Source organism: Meleagris gallopavo, chromosome 2 (genome assembly GCF_000146605.3).
Source record: "Meleagris gallopavo isolate NT-WF06-2002-E0010 breed Aviagen turkey brand Nicholas breeding stock chromosome 2, Turkey_5.1, whole genome shotgun sequence".
NCBI classification, from domain to species: Eukaryota; Metazoa; Chordata; class Aves; order Galliformes; family Phasianidae; genus Meleagris; species Meleagris gallopavo.
In genome coordinates, this window is record NC_015012.2 from 88,323,827 (window position 1) to 88,347,234 (window position 23,408).

General features: G+C 35.3%; 1 protein-coding gene across 2 annotated transcripts in view; it reads left to right on the plus strand.

Annotated features, from left to right (window-relative positions):
* The window catches only part of DST (dystonin), a 54,961-nt gene extending 31,610 nt beyond the window's left edge, over positions 1-23,351 (plus strand). For both annotated transcript variants that reach the window (XM_010707832.3, XM_010707833.3), the window contains 20 exons: positions 80-208; positions 418-495; positions 598-759; positions 861-965; positions 2,762-2,857; positions 3,316-3,441; positions 3,825-3,977; positions 4,230-4,384; positions 4,624-4,750; positions 5,846-6,029; positions 6,940-7,097; positions 7,207-7,385; positions 7,586-7,724; positions 8,483-8,676; positions 10,891-11,053; positions 11,707-11,790; positions 11,879-11,986; positions 12,787-12,885; positions 16,883-19,651; positions 20,197-23,351. In XM_010707832.3, the coding sequence (XP_010706134.1) occupies positions 80-208; positions 418-495; positions 598-759; positions 861-965; positions 2,762-2,857; positions 3,316-3,441; positions 3,825-3,977; positions 4,230-4,384; positions 4,624-4,750; positions 5,846-6,029; positions 6,940-7,097; positions 7,207-7,385; positions 7,586-7,724; positions 8,483-8,676; positions 10,891-11,053; positions 11,707-11,790; positions 11,879-11,986; positions 12,787-12,885; positions 16,883-19,651; positions 20,197-22,113 (7,125 nt within the window). In that variant the 3' untranslated portion in view covers positions 22,114-23,351. The remainder of the gene's footprint in view (positions 1-79; positions 209-417; positions 496-597; positions 760-860; positions 966-2,761; positions 2,858-3,315; positions 3,442-3,824; positions 3,978-4,229; positions 4,385-4,623; positions 4,751-5,845; positions 6,030-6,939; positions 7,098-7,206; positions 7,386-7,585; positions 7,725-8,482; positions 8,677-10,890; positions 11,054-11,706; positions 11,791-11,878; positions 11,987-12,786; positions 12,886-16,882; positions 19,652-20,196) is intronic.
* Positions 23,352-23,408: the final 57 nt, after the last annotated feature.

The window sequence follows — 23,408 nt, forward strand, 5'->3', positions numbered from 1 at the left end:
TCTTAACAGAAACATCTGCTTCTAATTACTACATTTACTGCTTGTAGATCATGGCTAACTTTTCCTTCTTCTTTGTAAGGTGCAACTAGATCGAGTGGAATGGGGTTCAGATTTACCAAGTGTTGAAAGCCATTTAGAAAATCACAAAAATGTGCACAAAGCTATAGAAGAGTTTGAATCCAGCCTTAAAGAAGCGAAAATCAGTGAGGTATGGCACCATATTCCTCATTTCCTCAGTTACTTGCTTGCTGAGTGATTCATAACGTAATTTTGAATTATAGAGTTGTGCTTGGGTTTTACTTATTTTTGCTCCTGATCTCTAGATGACATATCATGAAATCAGGAGATCTAGTGGTTGAGAATGACTTATCATGTCTAACTGTTTCCTTGTCTTTTGACCTCATATACCAAATACAGATCCAAATGACTGCCCCTCTGAAACACAGTTATGCGGAAAAGTTGCATAAACTGGAAAGTCAGTATTCAAAACTCTTGGTAAGTTTGTAATACATCTTTGATGTTCAGCTTTTCACTGTACATATTGTCTGTGAAAAGAACTGAGTTTTAAATTCTGATTTTTTTTTCTTTTTAATAAAGAACACATCAAGAAATCAGGAAAGGCATCTAGATACTCTTCACGATTTTGTGTCTCGTGCTACTAGAGAGCTGATATGGCTGAATGAAAAAGAAGAGGAGGAGGTTGCATATGATTGGAGTGAAAGAAACCCCAATATAACAAGAAAAAAAGAATACCATGCAGTATGTATTGCCAATATAACCCAGAGGGAAAAGTTACGTCATCTTTAACAGTTAAACAAGTTTCTAAAATTTTTTTTTGCTTTTTTTTTGTCTGAAAAAAGGAATTGATGAGAGAACTTGATCAAAAAGAAGAAGTTATTAAATCAGTACAAGAAATAGCTGAGCAATTGCTTCTTGAAAATCACCCAGCCAGGCTAACCATTGAGGTAAGTTAGTTTAAAGAAGCACACAAAAAAGAAAACAATTTTGTGATTTAGTATAGATTTTGTGATTTAATAGGTTGTAGTGGGAAAGAAGGGAAGCACTTATAGGATATTAAGCAACCAGATCCCAGTAATGAGGACTTTATTTCTTGTTCAGTGTCTCTACTGTATTCCCATCTTCCAGTTTCCAAAAATTGTAAGCATGTCTGTAAGATGTTGGTTACGTTTTACACTACTTAGATCAAATCCCACTGAATTCTAAAATTCATACTTCAGAAATTGATCTGTACAGATATTTCTCCTGCTGGGCATGCGTGCAGCTTCCACAGTCACTGATGCAAATTGCCATGGCAGGCTGAGGGCACAGAACAGTCCTTACATGGTTTCCATTCTGTTGGACTGAAAGGAGTTTCAGCAGGGCATTTCTAGTTACTTATTGTATATTTTGCTTCCCATTATGGTTTAAAGTTGGTTTCATAAATTCTGTCAGTTAAGTTATGAGATTTATTTGGATATTAAAAAATCTGACCAGATGATTTGAATTACCACAGATTTGAATCAAACTCTAGGTAGACTGTTCACAGAAAACTTATTATAGCTGTTGTAGGGTCATAACAAGTTTCCAAGGAAGAGTTTTGAATGTTTTCCCTATGGATTTCCAAGAAAACAACACAGGCAGTGGGTAGTAAAAATAGAAACAAAACAAACAAACAAATGAACAAAAAAAAAAAACCAACAAAGCAATTTTATTATAAATAATGAAAAAACAGGATAGATTTTTAGAGTTCTTCAGCTCAGTGAATTCACAAATTTACTGCTGCGTACATTGGAAATAGATGAAGAAAATTCCTCCTCACTGCCTTTACCTAGAATAATAAGCACTTTTTTATTTAACATTTGTATTGACGTTCCTTGAAAGTATACACTATTATTAATGAGCACTTATCAGTAAAATACACTTAATATATGAACAAATTAAAGATGCATATTATGAAACAAATCTATCACAGCGTTGATACATCGTCTATTTTACAGTGAGGTTGTCCTGAGGAGTGATAGGAGCCCCGTTCCTGAAGATTTTCAAGGCGAGGCTGGATCAGGCCCTGGGCAGCCTGATCTAGCTGTGAATGTCCCTGTGCATTGCAGGGGAGTTGGATTAGATGATCTTTAAAGGTCCCTTCCAACTCTAAGGACTCTAGGATTCCATATACAGTGTGTAATGTCTGAAATAATGCTACAAAAGAGTCCTTAAGTTGATGTCTTCTGTGCAGAAGAATATGTGCATTAATGGATCAGTTTGAGATTCATTGAAGCCAATGGAAAATCTTTGAATTCCCTGAGAATCGCACCCAATCCCGACTTTTGGCTGCTTTTGTTAAGTCAAGAGTTCCCTCTGCTGGTGGATGTTAGACGCAGTGCCTTGCTGGTGACAGCATCATTCAAATAGGGCTGCACAAAATTATATATTGCAGCTGATCTTCATTTATTATTTTTTGTGTACTCAGCCTAGAGGAAGCTCAGGAAATGTAGGGCTTTGTTTGGCTAAGTCCTGAATATGCCCAAGGATGGCCCTACCCTCTTGGAGTGAGTTTTCTGATATTTCACTAGGGAGTAAAGACAGGTGGTTTTTTTTCTCACTTCTAATAGGAGTTTCCCTCATTGCAGCTTATTATTCTTAAGTAATGACAGTTAGATGCCTGTGTTTGCAATATTTTCTTTATGTTTTCTAAATTCTGTTGATATATATATATGTTCTAATTTTCATTTCCTTACATAAAATCTCTCTGTCTCCCTTAAAGGCCTACAGAGCTGCAATGCAGACACAGTGGAGCTGGATTCTTCAGCTCTGTCACTGTGTTGAACAACATTTGAGAGAAAATGCTGCATATTTTGAGGTAAAGAGGTCAATAAAGATGTGAAATCTTTTAAATTGTGACCACGGTCAAAAAGTTCCATTTTTACTGAAAATGCTATGTGTTCTTTCACAGTAGATATAGAATGGAAATTGATCATGTACAATCATGAGATGATGAACCATATCCCCACAGTGTTACCACTTCTTCACTGTAATTATGGCACTTCACAACAGATGTAAATCTGTCTAATCTTTTTTAATAGTTCCATAACTGCTAGTAGAGAATCTGAGAATGAAGCCATGCTCTGCTCATGTCTGACAGAACTACGGTCAATAAAGCTTTTATGGATGGATGTAGAGTAGAAGGTTGTTAATGATGGCCAAGGTAGAACATATCCCAAGTTGTTCTTCCAGGAGTACATGAACAGAAGTGGAACATACAGTAAGTAAAAATTATGAGGTTGTTGGAAAATAACCCAGCTGTTTTTCACATCCTAGTTTTTCAGTGATGCCAAAGAGGCCATGGAGTATTTAAAGAATTTGAAAGATGCCATATACCGAAAATACAGTTGTGACAGATCAAGCAGCCTTCATAGGCTGGAAGACCTTGTCCAGGAGTCTATGGTGAGAACTCAATGATCTTGTTTACATGAGCTACATTTAAACAAGATACGTGTAGATAATAGTTGGATTTAAAAAAAATCCTTGCTGGTAAAATTATTGCTTTAAAGGCAGGGAATAAGAAAATGAGATTTATGGTTTAGAACTTAAGTAATTTTATCTGTCCATGTCTAATGGCTGCTTTTCTTACCCTTAAATACAGTTTAGTCTTTATCTTTAGAGTATCAAATATTGTGGTAAACCAATGACTTCAGAAAGATACTTTGTTCTTGTAAAATGGGTTACAGTTAAGAAACATAGTAAAAGAAGTCAGAAAAAGAAAAGCTTAACAGGATCACTGTATTCTGGCCACTTCTTATTATGTGTTCTTTTCTTAACTGTTCTAGGAAGAAAAGGAGCAACTCCTGCAGTATAAGAGCACAGTAGCAGGCCTTGTGGGGAGAGCAAAGGCGATAATTCAGCTGAAGCCAAGGAACCCTGACTGTATACTAAAAACTTCCATCCCAATTAAAGCCATCTGTGACTACAGACAAATTGAGGTTAGAAACTTGAATTTCCTCAAATCAATTACAGATGTGAAAATTCAGCTACAGTTTCATTAATTACTGTGTTCCTGGAGAACACTGGGCTCTAAATATCTTCCACCCTAGTAAACAAGAGCAAATCCTTGTGTTGAGCTTTGTTTTGGTTATTCTGTTGCTTATTTAGTGACACCATTTACAAAAGACCTTTGTAAAACTATTTTGTAATGCTTAAATCATTAAATTACTACGCTTTTCTTTTAATTCTAGATAACTATTTACAAGGATGATGAATGTATATTAGCAAACAACTCCCATCGTGCTAAATGGAAAGTCATTAGCCCAAGTGGTAATGAGGCCATGGTTCCATCTGTATGCTTTACAGTTCCTCCACCAAACAAGGAAGCAATAGATACAGCCAACAGGTAGAGACAGAGTAAAACCTGCTTTAAAATATGTTTAATACAAATATTTTTGTTTGTTTATGTAGAGAAACAACAGTCCTTTGGGTTAGAGACAAGGGAACAGTTTCTTTAAATCTTTTTTCAATATGAAACTTGGGTTAAACTGCCTTTTTTTTTTTCTTTTTTCCCCCCCCTTTTCCTCTGTTAATCCAATATAAAACATGTTTTCTCACCTTAAATTGGTCTTTTTTATGCTTCAGGATTGAACAGCAGTTTCAGAACGTTTTGGCCCTTTGGCATGAGTCACATGTAAACATGAAGAGTGTGGTTTCCTGGCATTACCTAACAAATGAAATTGAAGCAGTTAGAGCTGGCAATGTTGCCTCGGTATGTATTATGTCTACCAAGGGACTTTTAGACATTTACCAGTATATAGGCTACAATTTCTGGAAATACTGTATGATAAATTTACACTTATCCTCATCTTCTGAAATAGCTGACAGTGCACCACTGTGCAACGTTCTGCCTTGATCTGAACAGCCTTAATAGAGATTGCATGAGGAAGGAGTAGAGAGATTGTGTCATGAAAATTACCTGTAGCCTTACTATACTAATTACTAATCTCTCTAGTTTCTTATAGTCATTAGAGGGACGGGATCTCCTGAAAGTAATCAAACAGTGATTAAATCTGAATTTTGTTTTGGAAGAGTCTACCTTTCTGCATTTATGTTGAAGGTATTTGGGAGGTGATCTTCCCTAGTGAAACCTCCCATTAATTCATTACGCTGCAATTTCTTACTGCTAATGTTGCATTTAGCCTTTCAAGCTGAAGGCAGTTGAATACTCATTTCTCTCTAATGATTTATTTCATCCTTATACATGTCTGTAATTTCAAATTCTAAATTGATAAATAAGATTAATTTGTCAGATATATAGATCAAAATATACCCTGTCTAGCTAAAACAATGTGTGAGATCACCAAATTATATGCTGTTGAATATACAGCATGAATAATATAATGGTTTGTTATGCAGCATTGGTATATACCTGTTTTCAGACTGTTGCAATAATATTTGAAATACCCAAAATGACTTTTTAAATCCAATCTTCCCACCATTGCTGTCGGGAAAAAGGAACCTGAAATAATAGCAGATGTGATTCCTCTGACTCTTGCTGGCTGCCTGTTTGTTGCTATGTGACATAGATGGAGAGACTGTGTCTGATGTAAGATTGGCTTAACAGCCAATCACTGGCTTTAAATACAGAAAAGGATTCTGTTTTGCATGTAATCTACTGAATGTTCATCTGATACCTGTCAAGTAGACCACAGCCCAGGAACAACAAGCGGTCAGGACCAATATTTTTTAACTTCTACTGTCTTAATAATTGGTTATTAATTCTTTTTGATATGAAGTGTTGCAGAAAACTGCATGAGTGAGGCATCATTGCTCGACCATGCCTTGGGTTTATGATCTGTTACAGATAAAAACAATGCTGCCAGGTGAACATCAGCAGGTTCTGAGCAATTTGCAGTCCCGCTTCGATGATTTTGTGGAAGATAGCCAGGAGTCCAAAATCTTTACAAGCTCTGATACTACACAACTGGAAAGGGAAGTTAGTATTTGCAAGCAATACTATCAAGAGCTTCTGAAGTCTGCAGAAAGAGGTAAGATGCCCTTACATATGAGATTGCAGTTCTTCATAAATTTAAGCTCTAGCAAATTACTATTGTTGATATTGATCACGTTTTGTTTTTTTTTGAATGGATAAAGAGCCATTGTTTTAGCATTGTGTACAACTGCATTGTATAAAAGATGTAAGTTTTTGTTAACTTTGTATATATTTATTTACATAAAAATATTGAAGTATTAAAAATATTGAAGTGGTACAAAAAATGTAGCCCCAAGATTTTTTTCTGTGCGCTTCAGAAGACTGTTAAGTAAGGTTTTCCTGTCTGTTTCTGGCTGTTTGAATGCAGACAGACAATTTGGTTAAGTTCATAACAGAATTAGATCATTTTAAATGCAAGTAAATTTTTTTGTTTAGCTCCACAGAATGCCCATGATTACTGCTCTCTTAACTATTCTAAAATACAACAAGCACAAAAAGCTTAAAATATTTGTTCTGATTTACTGTCAAGTATCTGATGAATTACAGGTATGCAATAGTTTAAAACTGATTGGTGCATTAGCATAGTTCACTATACTTAAGGAATGACTTGCTGTCCTGTCCCTCTGAAAGAGTAGATTCAAAAAATATTCCTTGAGATTTCCTGTAGTATCACACCTGATGCGTCTGACTAAAAGAGTCAGGCACTGAATTTGTTAGCACTGTCTGTGGAAGGGAAGAATGATCAATGATGTATGCTAATTTCTGAAGTGTGAGGAGGTGATGTAATGCTAGCTAAAATTTTGAAGCACCTAAGATGTTTTATAGCCAGAATTCTTATGAAAATTGGTGGCCTTTCAGTTCATAAAAAGTCCTGCAGAATGATGGCTTTTTAAAGACTTTTGTGAGAAGACATGGAGAAAATGACAAAGTGACTTTGCTAAAATTTGCCTTGTTTCTTTCAACAGAGGAGCATGAAGAATCTGTTTACAATCTGTACATCTCTGAAGTCAGAAATATCAGGCTTCGGCTGGAGACTTGTGAGGAACGGTTAATCCGACAGATCCGGACCCCAATGGAAAGAGATGACCTACATGAAAGTGTCTTTAGGATTTCAGAGCAAGAGGTGAGACTTTAAGAAAATCTGTATTAAGTAGAAAGAGTTATCTACGAAGTAGAGTATGCATCAGATTGATATAGAATAAAAACACTGTCCATCACCTTTCATTTTGCAGAAGCTGAAGAAGGAGCTGGATCGACTGAAGGATGACCTGGGAGTCATCACAGATAAATGCGAAGAGTTTTTCAGTCAGGCTGCTGGTTCACCTTCAGTTCCCACTCTGCGCTCTGAACTCAGCGTTGTTATTCAGAATATGAACCAAGTTTATTCCATGTCTTCCATTTACATAGATAAGTAAGTAGGTGGTCATTTCCCATCACACACACTTTAGTTTGCAGTTTTCTCTTCAAAACAAAGATATTAGTAGGAATAACACTGATCAAGGAAAAGAGAGTTAACATGATTTTAATATTGTGTGAGAGTACTCTGTTACATGAAATGACTGACAAACACAGGCGTGCTGACTGTTGTTATTATTTGTTATTGTTTTTCAGATTAAAAACTGTAAATTTGGTGCTGAAGAATACTCAAGGAGCAGAATCATTAGTAAAACTTTATGAAACTAAGTTATGTGAAGAAGAGGCAGTAACTGCTGACAAAACCAATATTGAAAATCTTATGGGTACATTAAAGGTAAGAGTTGGTGCCTTTTCCCGGACAAAACAAACAATAATAAGGAAATAATCCATCTCATAACACTCATTCTGATTAAGCATAAAATACATAAAAATACATAGTTTATCAAAAGGTGGCTTGTGTATTTGGAGGAAAGTGTGAATTAGCACCAATAACTCAGAAAAACCTCTCGAGAGCATTAGGAATTAGATAGTTGTATGTGCATGCTTGTAATTTGGTAATGACTTGCAGTGACTGAACTTCCAAGAGGGCCAGTGATTATTACTGCAGTGAGACTTTTTCTGTCACTGCAGAAGTAATGTGTACTTAAGGTAGCATAAATAAATTATGTGAATATGGCCTCAACAACTTTCTTGCTACTGCTGTGGTATGGTATGGTAGTTGGGGTTTCCTATGAAATTTAGCATTTATCTTTGAGAGAGGCTAAGACTGAAGGTCGGGATTGTTCATATGTTGCATATAGCTCATTTCAATATTGCAAATGATAAGTAATGATGAGTAATGCTTTTTTTTGTTGTTGTTAGAGCGACTGGCATCTACCTTTTTATTTTTTAAAGCCATAATTTATAAGTATGTTAATTTGCTAGTTGTGTTTGATTCTGTTGTTGCTCAGAGCTATTTTGCAGTTCATAGCTAATTAGTTGCTTCAGACCCATTCCAGTGCCATTCCAGTGTCTGAGCAACCAGGTATGTTTGCTCATTCATAGCATGGTAACTTAGGAATAATTTACAGTTTCTCATTTACTATGTTCTAGCAATGGAGATCGGAAGTAGATGAGAAAAGAGAAGTGTTCCATGCCTTAGAGGATGAGCTGCAGAAGGCAAAGATGATCAGCGATCAAATGTTTAAAATGCACAAGGAACGTGATCTTGATTTTGACTGGCATAAAGAAAAAGTTGATCAGTTAGCCGAGAGGTGGCAAAATATTCATTCTCAAATTGAAAATAGGTTAGTATAACTTTCTGTTAAAATGTGATAATGTTTTCTGCTGCACTTACTGTTTTTTGATGAAAAATAGTAAAAAAATGAATGTTAATATAGGTCAGCGTAGTTTTCAGCAGTACTTTTAAAACATGCTAAGATCAAGGATTCCTATCTTTTCTATGCTGTTGACGTTACTGTCCATCTTTTCCATGGGAAATACCTCTGCCTATTTAGCACCAAAAGACTAACAGAATATTGAAACTTTATTTAGTTTCTTACAACTTACTGAGATGCAGTACAGAGAAATTGTCTTTTTTCTTTCCAAAAAAAGCCTACAGAAATGGCTTGCTCTCCTATCAAAATGCCATCTGTTTGTCCATGTAATTAATTCTGACAGGCAAAAGTCATGAGCTGATTCATCAGTTATGATTGGGTTGATGTTTATTTACTTTTAATGACTCAAGTGCTAAGTCTGGAAGCCCTTAGCTTCCATTGACTTCTGTGATGATTTTGTCATAATAACTACCAAATTAAAAATTTTTGGCAGCGTGCCCATATTTTTCTTTTGGTGTGCAACTGATTTCCAAGCAATCTCCATATCCAAATGCAATGCTGCTCTAAATTAACTTAATCAGTATTATTGCCATGATGATTTTGGAGAGTAGTGCTCAAATGCACAACCTTCACAGATTTAGATACTGCAGGACACACCTTTTAGTAATTCTGAAGGAGCTGTCCATACATGACATTTCTAGAAACTCTTTTCCCTTCAATCTCTATATTTTTGTCTCCCTTGTGGTATCAAGAAGTTAAAGAAGGCGTTGATACGCAGCCTGAATTTATTTCTATTAAAATCTACTTTAATTTGTCGTTATAAATAACCTAAGTGGGAGCATCAAATACAGTTTACTTAAAACTTCATGCATTAACCTTTCACACTTTTGCCTTCCTTTTCTAAAGAGTGAATATCTACTCAGGTATAATACTGAGATTATTCATTTGCAGTTAGCTAACTTAGTTGGCTCTGTTTAGCATTGCTAGAAATTCAAAGGCAGATGGGGCAAAACTGACTGATTTAAAGACAATTGGAAGAGAATGGCTGGCTTTAAATCAACTCAGATTTTTCATTATCTGATAGTATGACAGAATTGAAATGATAAAACATTAGCTTCACAAGATACTAAAGTTTCCATATTTCCTCATAAGGCAATCATAAAACAAATGTTCTCCTTGCAGAGCTGTGTTCTGAATAGTACATGCTGAATAATTGCTGTTAATACTTAGAAACTTCTGTTGTAAATAGGACAGATTGTGGTTGCAGCATCTAGCTGTAAACAAACTGCTTTCTGCAAATGTTCACTCTTCTGCTTGCTAACAGCTTGGCGCTGATGATCATTACATGGAAATTATATACAAATTTTGGCCAATCCTTCCTTACTTTCATAATTATTACCATAAAACTGAATGTGAAGCAATGTAGCCTCTGCTTGCTCTTTTTTTTACTCTATTTTTGACATTTTGAGAACAACACTACTGCAATTTGAAGTACTCAAAGAGTTTTGAAGCATGTTTATCCATAAATATACAGTATTTTGGATTAGTCCTATTTATGCAAAATTTGAAGAACCATGAATGTAGAGTGTCAGTAATTCTCATTAGAATGGAAACCGTTTTCAAGCAATACAGAGTAGTTTTTGTCAGATGAAAAATATAATTTATAAAGGGACTTAGCCAAGAGGACTGTGTGCTTCAGTGCCTGAGGCTGTCTAAAGTCCTTAGTTTTAGTGTAACTGCTGTTGTTTTGTGGGGGGGCAGAGTATAGTGAACTGCTACTGAAGTCCAGCACAGCTTTTTGTCATTTTGATTCAGATACTCTCACTTAAGATTAGTTACTGTTGCAAAGCTCTCCATCTGACAGCATGCTTAGGGACTTCTGTGCTCACGGCATTTCAAACAATTTAGCTCACTAATGAAAGATACATGCTGTTTTTTTTCTGTAGCGGGATTTCTCTTGGGTGTCACTTAAGATAAATGAAAAGCTTTGTCAAATTTTTCTTAACATTTGAGAAGTTAATTCACTGTTGAGTTAGTGTTATTTTAGTATGCTTCTAGCGGAGCTAGGTATGTTTATAAGCAGAGCAGAGCTACAGCCCTTAAAGCTGTTTTTGGCTTACTGTTGTATTTTTTGTCTTTCACATTCATTTTCACTCCTTTGGCATTTTTGTAAAATAAAATCAGGTTACGTGACTTAGAAGGTATTAATAAATCTCTGAAGTACTACAAAGATACTTACAATTCATTGGACACTTGGATTCAGCAAGTGGAAGATACTCAGCGGAAGATTCAAGAAATCCGTCCTGAAAATAGCAAAGCATTGGCTAAACAGCTGAACCAACATAAGGTATGGAAACCATCTCATTGTAGGGTGCACTGCTGCAATGACTGAACTCAAATATCAGTTGAACCCAATGGTATCAGTTTTTTCTTGATATAATAAGCTTATATATTCCTCAGTGTTTATTGTCAACATTCCAAATTACCAGCTTCCATGTTCTTCTCTTCACAGTGCAGATAACATCATTCATATACCATTCACTAATTGTTACCATTCTATAGCCAGACTAATTTTGGTCCTCTGACGTTCACAAAAAAAGTAAATCTCTTAAAGTAAAACCTGCCTAAAATTCTTCACTTGTCACCTGTTTTTTTCAGACAGTTCTACTCCTTGTAATTATAGACATTGAAGTATTTATATATAGTAATTTATCTATGTAACAAAATACTTTCATATAACAAATTCTATGTGTGAAGTGGTATAATCCTTCTTTATTTTGAAGTTTGTTCATGAGGTATTAAACTTGACAGGATTTTCTTCAATACTTTTGTACTGTAAATCAAACAAAGCCAAGACATGGGCTTAAGCATGTCATTACTTTTACCCACACGAAATGTACATATTATGTGATTTATCGATGTCAGATAAAGTAGCAATAATAATAACAACAGTCATAAGCATCACTTTTTAAGATGAAGTTGTGGGTTCATATTTTACAGATGCTGGTTTCTGAGATTGAAATGAAACAAAGCAAAATAGATGAATGCCAGAAATATGCAGAACAGTACTCAGCTGCTGTGAAGGTAATAAATACTGATATACTTAGAATCCTCATTTACTATCATTATCATGTGGAATGCTGACTATTCTGTGTATTTTATGTTTTTATAGGACTATGAGTTGCAGACTATGACTTACAGAGCTATGGTTGATTCCCAACAAAAATCTCCAGTGAAACGACGAAGAATGCAAAGCTCATCAGACTTCATTATTCAAGAGGTAAATTGATTTCTTATGACAGGAAAATTTTCTTTTTGAGTCTTTTTTCCTTAAAATTGAGTAAATAGAATGATATTATTTAGAATTTATTAATGAGTGAATAAACTAACCCAATCAAGATCTTTTAGTCTGTAGATAAATGCTGTGATAAATATTCTATTGAGCATTACGCAGAATTTAGATAATTTTACTGCTGCTGTTGAATGAAAGTCTGCAGATTACTTAAAAAATCATCTGAGAAATGAGCTTCTGGAAAAATGATTAATAATAATTACCTTTGGACTGAGTCTTGGTCACAGTAAACAGGGGAAGCTTTTGTCCTTGCTATAATAAAATGTACTGATTCTGGGTTTCGACATGTCTGAGGCAATTCATCCTTCAGCCTCATATGAATGAGGAATGTGAATCTGTCTTCCAGCTAGCTGTTGGAGAAAATAGTGAATAGCACTACGTGTCTCCTCTTTTAACGTGTTCTTACAGAGAGAAAGAATCAAATTACTCTTAAGTCAAAACATTATCATCTATTTTTTTCTGCTCAAAGATCTCCTTGTAGATCCCTGTAATTTATTTTGTATGGGCGTACCCTGTTGATAGCCTTCAACTGTGTAATGGAAACAAGGACTTTGGGATGGGAATCAGGGTTTTGGAATAAAAATCCATGACTTTCAAACCAAAATCAAGATAGGTTCAAGGAGAGTTGTTATGAACTCTTTGAAGGTCAGTTCTAGGCAGATGTCTTTTATGTGGCATTCAGTGTGTTTTCCTCTCTCTTCTTGCCTTCCCCATTTGCTTCTCTGCAGTTCATGGATTTACGAACTCGTTATACTGCCTTAGTGACTTTGATGACACAGTACATCAAGTTTGCAGGTGACTCTCTGAAAAGACTGGAAGAGGAAGAGGTAAGTCATCCCCTAAAAGCCAACCAAGCAGAAAGAGCAGCTAGGCAAATGAAGAGCAATATGTCTGCTGGAATTATTCACAACATTCGTAGTAGCTACAAATTACTGGAATTCCTTAAATGCTGTGCTTTATGCTGGAATGTATAAGTATTAAATGACAACATTCTAATTCAGATAACAAAACCACATTATCCATATGTTTTACTTGTTATTCCAGCGGAAAAGACCCTATGAGAATCAACTGTGCTAGAAATGCAGTTACATACAGAACATTTTAATACTGCAGTACTTGAGGGCTTAATATTTGGGATAAATGCAGTCATTAAGCTGAGGAAAAAGTCAGTGTGCTGTTTCATATCCTGAGTAGGTCTTACTTTCCATAATGTGTTCTGGTCCGCTTACAACACATGAGAGTTCTTAACAGGGAAATGAAGTGTCTTCTCAAATAATTTTAGTTTCTTTGGCATGTTTAGATATTCCTACTTCTACCTCTCTACAGTATTGATTCTTTAAGGTCAAACTGCGTTTTATTTCTGTTTAGTGTTTAACAACAGTAGGTTACTGAAATTAACAGACAAATTGCTCAAAATGCATGCTTGCTGCAGAAACACCATTGCAAATAATTGAGAACAAAAATCAAAAACATTTAAATTCTTTTTTTTTTTTGGTAAATGCATTTCTCTGAAAGTGATTACGTTTCTTAAGGACGATAGTGTTTTAGTATAATTTATGCACTGCATATCTCGATAATAATGCCCATGTTCTAAGTAGTCCTATAATTATAATTAGTTGTGTCTATATTAAATATAGTCCTAGAGTACAAATTTCAGTGTTTTTTTTTTACAGAAAAAAACAGAGTTCTTTCTTAAAGGAAAACGCAATTCTTCTCCTGGCTTTTTTTTCCTGCCATTTCTAGCTTTTGAATGCCTCTGAGCAAACTTTTAACACTGAGAGCATGCATCTTTGTCCATCAAGAAGTCATAGAGAATGCAAATGAAAATAGATAACCTGTTTCAATAGATAGCCTTTATAACTGAGAATTTATCCTAACAAATAATACTAACCGTATCATGGATAAAAAGTTGAGGAACAAGAACTGAAACAAGGACCAAGATTCATGTGAATGTTTGTCAAGAGCTAATAGAATCTTTTAAACTCCTTTGACTTTCAGTCTGCTCTGAAACCCCAGAACGTTTTTCCAAAATCAAACGTTCTCCACCCAAATCCTGTTCTACCCCAAGTTCTTCTAAATTTCTGATGATTTCTTTGAAGAGAACTTAAACAGATTCCCAGTCTCACAGTGATTTGCTGAGTTTTTCTTTATAATCAGGGTAGCAAATTAGAACATGAAAAAACCTTTTCAAAGGAGAAATAATGATATTCTTTTCCTGGGATCAAACCTCTGAAATCTGTGATTGTCACAAGATCTTCTTCCATGACAGTCTTTCTTTCTAACTCTCAGTAATGGCATTAAGATAGCACGGAATAGAGAAAAATAAGATCAATACATACAATCTCTGTTTAATTTGCGTGCTGTCATGCTCAGAACTTACCAGATGAGAGTGCACTCCAGCAACCTGTGAAGTCAGCTGAAGTCTTTGAATGTTTGGGATGTAACGAAGCAGTTGAATTCCCAGTGGAAAGTGCGCCTAATGGAAGCACAATGGATATGGAATATATGCAAAAAGATAACTCTCCCAGGAAACCTAAACACACAGAAATTGCACTGGAAATTCAAAGAAGAAAATTAGACTTTAGATTTGATAAAAACAAAACTGATAGAACTTTAAAACAGTTTTTAAGTGTCAGTGATCAAGAAAGTAGTATTAATGGCAACAGAGAATATAAGCCATGTACAGAGCAAGACAGCGTAATGGTGTTTGGTGATCAAAGTAAGGAAGATGATAGAAAAGACTGTTTTCTTTCAGCTGAGACCTATATGAGTGGAAACAATAATCCTGATCAGCAGATTGTTAGTGGAGAGAAACTGAAAACAGAGGGAGAAACAAATAAGTTATCTGAACTGGATGAAGTACATGAAAACAAAGAAAAAAAAAGTTCAAGAAAAACATGGAGTGATCCAAATTTAGATACAGAATTGTTGGGAAATACACAGGAATTAAATACACCATCAGAAATGATTTCTGGTGGAGAGAATTATTTTCCAGAAAATAGATTAGGTAAAAAACTTTTGAGTCGGGAAGAGACAGTAAGTGAGAAGAAAATATCACAGGGTAAAATGTATGGTTTGGACAACATAAGTATAAAAAGGAAGAAACTGAGTGGAGAGAATGAGTTAGCACAGGATGAGAAATACAAAGATTTATGCCTAGTTGCAGAAATGGAAAGTAAAGATAAAGGTCAAAGCACAAATATACCTGGAAAAAACACTGAAGTCCAAAAAACATTCTATGAAAACACAGTAAGCAAAATCTCCCTTGAAAAAAGAGAGAAGCCAAAGAAAAAAGGCAGTGGTAATGAAGATAAATGGAGCCCAACTATAATTAAGGTACCAGAGTTTTCATGCGATGCAAATGGCATAAATAGGCAAAATTAAATTAAGAATGATTCTAAACCAATCTAAATCAACAGTTGAATCTCAAATATGTCCAGATCAAGTGAGTTAAAGTTGATTGAACATAATTTAAATAATCAATATTCTAATGATATCTTAATTTTTGTGCATGTAAGATGATTTTTGTTTCAGTTTTCATAAATTTATCTATATGTTCATTTGGTATTACTATTTAATTGCCATCCTTTTCTCCACCCAGCTGATGCTCAGCCTTAATCTTAATTAGAAATAATGGAACCTAACAGGATTTAGTTTGTGCCCGTATACTTTTGTCTGTTTCAAGCATAATATATTAGATTTTATGCCTGTGAGAGCATGTAAGGAGATAGGATAAAAAAATCAATGTTTTGTGTTGGCTGGGATCTGTTCAAAATTGTCCATGTGACAGATCAGGGGAAATACAGAGTGAAACTGAAGAAGCTGCCTTTGCATTAGCCTTTTAGGAAATACATTTCATATATCATGTAAAAAAATAAAATAAAATCAGGTAAATTTATTAAATTTAAAATCTGGTAAATTTGAGCTAAGACAATGTTTCGTTTATTCAAAGATTTTGCTGTAATTCCCTTTCATGCCATATTTGTGTGATCATAGGAATTAGGTTATGTTCTTATCTCATGTTAGCTCATGCTTGGTACCTAATACTATGATAGTGCTAATGAAGGTGAGATTTGTATGGTTTCAACTGTATTCTTACTGGTGAAAGTACATCTGCTTATTAGAGCTTGCCTTCACCTGCCAGCATGTGAAGTCTACCATCTCTCTGATTTTCATGAGGATTTTCTTAATTACTATGTTTGTGTTCTAACTGTGTCTGTACTGCAGAGCAGCTGTGCTCCTAGTCCCCTGGCAGAGACAGTGAAAGTGTTGAGGCTATGGAGCACACTACAGGACGTAGATTTATTGGAGAATAGTTCCCTTTCTGGTCATGATGCATCTCCATTCTGTCTCTAAATGCTGTTTCTTTCCTTGGAGGCCATTTCCAGATTTCTCTTGTGTTATTTTTCCTTGCAAGCGTAAGAAGCTTCTTCCATCTCACACTGAACTGATCCAAAAGTGGTAGTCTCTCCTTGGGAATTCTTGCACATGGTGTTTGTCTCACTGTTTACCTATTTGGAGAAAAAAACGTATGCAAGCTGTTTGATTCTGCTAACTGCTAAGAGGCATCAGATTGAAGTGAGTGGCTTTAGGACTTCTTCGTTATGTGGATGTCTTTAATAAGGGTTTCATATTTGGCTAATGATAACTTCCTGAACATTACTGTATCAAGAGAAGGTGATGGTGGTGGGAACTGCTCGTCCTACCTTCTGGACGTACGATGTATATAAGAGTAAGTATTATCCATTCTGCTTTTCAAAGAGCCTAATGTTTCATATGCCATATTACAGAAGCTACGTTATAACTTAATTTATTTTTCTACAGATTTTAAGGAATAAGGAAGCATCAGTGCGTGAGGCATATTCAGATCTAATGGCACAGAAAAATAGCACAACTGATGAGAACAGAAAACTCATGGGAAAGGTAAAAGCACTTGAGGAGATGCTGGAGAATGTGAAGAAACAAAAAATCCAAGTGGAACAGGAGCTCCCTAAACTGAGGGAAGCTGCAGAAAATGAACGGAAGAAGCAGCAAAAGGATATGGAAGAGATCTGTCTTCAAAAGACCAAGGCTGAGCAAGAAGCAAAACAGTGTCGTATGGATCTAGAGAACGTTGAGAAAGAGAAAGCAGATGCAAAGCAGGAGTTGGAGTGTGTAAGGCAGCTCATTTTTCAGGCAGAGACACAAAGAAATATATTGGAAGAAAATCTTCGAGCTTTTCGAAATCAAATAGAAGAAAGCACCTTGACCAGAAGAAGTCTTGAAGAACATCTAAGAAGAAAAGATACTAATCTTCATGATTTAGAGCAGCAAAAAAAAACCCTCATGCAGGAGCTGAAGCAAAAAACAGAAGGAGAAGAGAAACTTATGAAACTGATAAAGCAAATGGAGGAAGATCTTGAATTTAAAGGGTATCTATCAGAAATAAAGCTGCAAGAAAAAGAGAAGACTGAAACCAGAAGGAAAGTTGTTGAAGGCAGGTACACTGTGACTAGAGAAACTTCCCTGCCAACTTACACAGCTGGGCAAGGCAGCCAGTGTAGGATTGATTCTGAAATTACAAGTTTCCAGAAGAAACAGGAAGCAAAAAAAGTAGAAGAGCTTAAGCAGAAAGTGGATGAGCTAATCCTTGCTAACAAAAAAGCTGATAAAACCATAAAAGACCTCAAATATGAACTAAATGAAATTGAGCTTCAGAAATCATCAACAGAAGAAAAGTCTCGTTTATTAAAAGAAAAATTAGATGAAGCCAATAGTGAACTTAAATGCCTAAAAATCAAATTGGAGGAAAAAGACCAAGTAGAGCAAAGCTATCTGCAACAGCTGAAAGAACTTGACAAGCAACTACATAGAGCCACAAGTAAAGCTGAAGAGGTAATGCAAGAAGCTATAGATCTTAAGCAAATTAAGATGAACTATCAAGAGGAACTGAAATCTGTTCAGCAGGAAAAGATACAGCTAAAAAGAGAAGTAGAGGAATTAACTAGATCACAAGCAAAAACTGAAATCACTATCAAACATTTAAATTCACAAATCAGTTCTCTTCAAAAAGAGACACTGGAAGCTGAACACAGAATGAAGTCATGCAAGGGAGAAGCAAATTATCTTCAAGACCAATATAAGAAAATTCAGGAACAATTGCTTCATAAAACAAGAAGAGAAGAAGAAAACCTGCAGGAAATTCAGATGCTGAAGAATGAATTAACCAAAAGCAATCAGATGTCAGAAACATTGAAACGAAAGATAGAGGATCTTAATAAATGGAATACTGAAACAAAATTACGGATGAAGCAAATTCAATCCGAGTCAGAGAAGATGACTTTGGAAAAACAAAGTATTCAGAGGAAAAATGATGCATTAAAAACCCTAGCAGATGGTTTCAAAGAGCAACTGCGTACAACAAATGAACAACTTCACAAACAAACAATAATGGAACAAGAATTCATATGTAAAATTAAAAGCCTAGAAGATGATCTTGCTAAAACAAAAGACTTAGTTAGTGAATATAAACAAAAATCTGATAAACAAAATGCTTCTGCTCTAGCCTCTGACCTGGAGATTAAAAATCTAAATGCCCAAGTGTGTGCTCTAACTGCAGAAAAGAGAGTGAATGAGCAGAAAGTACAGTTGCAAGAAGTTCATATACAAGAGCTAAGTAGTAAATTAAAAAAATTACAGGATGAACTGCATCAGAAGACTCTGGATGAACAAATGGCACGCAAGAAAATGATTCTGTTTCAGGAAGAATCAATTAAATTTAAGCACTCGGCAGAGGAATTTAGGAAAAAAGTAGAAAAATTACTGGAATCTCATAGCATCACAGAAAAGGACATTTCTGGCATAAAATTAGAGTGTGTTGCTCTTCAACAGGAAAAACATTTGGCTGAGGAAAGCATCATGCTGTACAAGAGACAGATTGAAGATCTGCAAGAAAGGCTTAAAAAATGTCAAGAACAACTACAACAAGGAAAGCATGCTGAAATGGACTATCATCAGAAGTGCAGGAAGCTTGAGGAGGAGTTGGAAGTGCAGAAGCACTTGGTTGAGGATGTGAAGCAGAAGATGGACCTGCAGGTCAAGGAAAGTGAACATAGGTTTCTTTTGTTTCAGAATGAAGTTCAACAGAATTATAAAATCAAAGATTGTGGATTTAAAGTGAGCTGTGAGAGAAGAGGAAATGAATTGAATTACCTGAATGACACCCCATCTAGAGAATTTGAACAGCATCCTTCACATATAAGACCTTGTTCACCTTTGTTAAGGCAGAAACAAGAGAGAACAAGTTTTAAATCTGATCAAATAGAAGAAAATACACTGTATGTGAGTGCTGATGATACAATACCAAGGGAGGTGCAGTTCCAGATGTCAAGAATAAATCAATCACTAGAAGATGCAAGACCACAATCTTTTACAGAGTTTGTTTCTCAAACAAGTACGCAGTTTCAGATAACCTTTGATAAATCAAGTGAAATCACTGGAATATCTGAAAGAGACAAATTGAGAAACAGGAACCTACACAGTTCCAGACAAACAAGTAGGCCTGGAGAAGACATGAAACTTGAATTAGGATTAGTAAAAGTGCATCCCTTGGAGGTATACGATAAATTTTGTGAGGGTTTGCCTTCCTAGTGGTGGCTTTTACTACTCTATTTTTTTATTTATGCTCTATCACTATTCTTTGTTCTCTCTCATGTTTCTTATGTTCATACGTTGGTGAAGGGGAACTCTTCATTTTCACTTTGCTCAGCTTTTCATTAAATCTTTGTAGCAGGCTTGTTTATATCTAGGAAACACATTATTTTATATGGTTTGTTGGAAATAAGATTTCACATACACCATTGTGTCGTCATTGGTCAAAATGAGCTTTGCTTAACAGTGCTAAGTTCATCTAATAAGAACAAATCTTGTTGCTTAGTCTAATCCTATTCTGATTGCTGAATAAATATTTGAAATGATGAATGCATTCTAAATCTCTAGCTATCTATATTTCTGCGCTGTTCAATGCTAATAACAGATCTCCTTTCTAATATATTTAGGTTCTCCCTTTTGTTTCTCTGGTGGTGGATTTAGAACTGAATTATGTGCAGCAAAGTTTTGCAGATCTATTTCTCACTGTGTCAAAAAATTCCTATTTACAGATAGCGAAGAACAAGCAGTATGACATGCATGTTGAAGTTACAACATTAAAACAAGAGAATGGCAAGACATTTGGTAATGAAGAGAGAATGTTTGAGGGATACAAAACATCTGAAGGGTTTAGGAGAGAAGACTTTGCAAAGATGAATTCTTTCTTAGGAGAAGAGATTTTGAGAACTGTTGATATTGCTACTCAGTTGGAATGTTTTCCAGAAGAATATGATGATATTAAATTTCAAGGTCTTCGACATGATGTAACTGCCAGACAGTTGATTGAAGTTAAACTTCTAGACAGGCTTACTGTTGAGCATCTCCATTCAGGGCAGAAAACTATTGAGGAGGTTCAGAAAAGTCTTGAAAGATTTTTAACTAAACCTACAGCTATAGCTGGAGTGTACCTTGAATCCAGCAAAGAAATAGTGTCTTTTTCTTTAGCAACAAAGAGAAGAATCATAGGGAAGGCAGCGGCATTAACATTTTTAGAGGCCCAGGCAGCTACTGGTTTCATCATTGATCCTACAACAGGTCAGAAATTCTCTGTTGATGATTCAGTTGTTAGAGGGCTTGTAGATAATGAATTCAAGAGTAGACTGCATGAAGCAGAGAAAGCTGTTTTGGGATATTGCTGTTCTGGTAAAGTGGTATCTGTGTACCAAGCTATGGAAGCTCGACTTCTAGAAAGAAAAAAGGGTAAAAATATCCTTGAAGCTCAAATTGCAACTGGGGGGGTTATCGACCCCATAAGAAGTGTTCGTGTACCTCCAGAAACTGCAGTGCAGCTTGGCTTGCTTAATAATACGATTTTGAAATTTTTGCATGAACCTTCTAGTAATGCAAAGTGTTTTCATAATCCAAACAACAGGAAAGCTATGTACTACTGTGATTTGCTAAAAATGTGTTTGTTCAGTGTTAGCAGTAATTGTTTACTGCTTCCAATTGGTGAAAGGAGAATAAGCAGCCCATCAGTAGAGAAAAGTCATAGAATTTCTGTAGTAGACATCAAAACAGGAGCTGAAATGACTTCCTATGAGGCTTATAAAAAAAAAAGTGTTGATAAAGCTACGTATCTCGAGCTTTCAAAACAGGAATTTGATTGGAAGGAGTCTACATGTTTTGATTCAGATGGGAGTTCTTTTATTTTGCTTACAGACCATAAAACTGGTGTGCAGTTTAATATTGAGGATACCATAAATCAGGGTAGAATTGACAGAGCTTTAGTCAATAAATACAAAGAGGGCTTAATCACAGTTAGTGAGTTGGGAGATATTTTACTTAGCAGTTCACAACCAAAGAAAGACCTAAACAGTCCTATTGCAGGATTTTGGCTTTCTGAAACCAATGAAAGAATTCCAGTTTTAAAAGCCTCACGCAGAAATCTGGTAGATAGAGTTACAGCCCTCAGATGTCTTGAAGCTCAGGTTAGCACAGGAGGCATAATTGATCCATTTACTGGGAAAAAGTACAGTGTTTCAGAAGCTTTGCAAAGGGAATTAATTGATGATGGTTGTGCCAAGCAGATTCAGCAATGTGAACTAATCTTTACTGGGATCATTCACCCTGTAAGGAATACAGTTATGTCAGCTGTTGAAGCTATGAGTACGAATGCCGTAGACAAGGAAATGGGTATGCGCTGCCTGGAGTATCAGTACCTGACTGGTGGGTTGATAGATCCGAAATCTCATTCCAGATTGACAATGGAAGATGGGATTAAGTGTGGTGTTATTGATGCTGTCACAGCTACAAAGGTGAAAGATGAAGATTTGTATGTTAAAGTTATAACATGCCCCAAAACAAAGAAGAAGCTAACCTACAAAGAAGCTTTAGAGAGTGCTGTTTTTGATTGCCACACTGGGCTACGATTGTTAGAAGCAGCTCAGCCCATGAAAACAGGAATTTCTAGTCTGTACTATGCTTCATAATAAAGATGATAGTACTCATTTGGGGCCTGATTTAAAATTGATTCAAGTTAAGTAAAAGATCTACAATGACTTCTATGAAAGTTGTAGATCATATTGTCTAATGTAGTTGCTTTAGAACTAATTAGTTTAAACAGCTAATTACACTGGTAACCTGGAATTAGATATTACTTGCTATAAAGTGTAAATCTTTAGGTAAAGTAAGGCAAAAGCAGAGTGTGTTCAGGGTGTACCTGAAGGCTTTATCAGACATTACCTTCATGTAGGCATTATAAGCTGGAAGTTATAAATCAGTGAAGCTATTGTATATGTGAAATGCATACATTTAGGTGAGACGAGTCAGATTCTTCCATTAAAAAATTGAAGAGATTGCCCATTTTGTGAGTGAAGACAATGCAGTATTTCATATAACTCAATTACTTCATTTAGTGTTACAAATCAGTTTGCAAATGTAATTTATTGTACAAGAGTGGCAAGTGGCAACAGTACACAAGAGTTAAATCTGCAATTCAGTAAGCTCACAAGTATTTTTTCTCATGCTGGTATTTTATTAATTTAAAGGGCTACTCACATCATAAAATTTCATGTCCTATTCTTTTTTCCTACACTTCTGGTAACTTAACAGTATTTTTTCATACTCTAGTAGGCAAATTAATTACAATTGCATGTCCAGTTAAAAAAAAATCAATTGAAATAAAATATTTTCATTCTCACTTGTTGCACATGGAAGGGCTTAGGTGTGTTTTCTAAGTACTACTAAACTTCAAACTACTCACGTCATGTTACTATGAAAAATATATGTATTTTCCTATGCAGAAAAAGACAATTTTACTTTTATTGTCCTTGTTTCTGTAGACATAGAAGCAATGTATTCTTCTGAGCTGTAATTTAGTAATCCATGTCTATAGATTGCTGATACTGATATCCTATGCTGGCTGTAGATATCCACTCCTGAGGGTAATGCAAAGGCAGCAAATTAAGAGATGCTTTAGATGCAAATGCTGTTTAGATTTCATCTGCTGAGTAATTGCTGAGAAGCTGTGCTTTTTCTTTATATCAATCATTGTATAATGAATGTACATGTGTATGAATAAGCATTTCTTGATTAGAAATCTTTTGAGGAATTATTCTGTTAATGTCAATAACAATATGGCATTTTTGTTCCTACATCAAAGTGTTGCAGTAACGCATGTGGTAATAATAAAAAGAAATCACTTTAAGGGTATGTGATAATACTGCCATTTTGGTAGAACTGTGTTTCTATTGATGTGAATGTTAAATATTCCAACAACTTACAT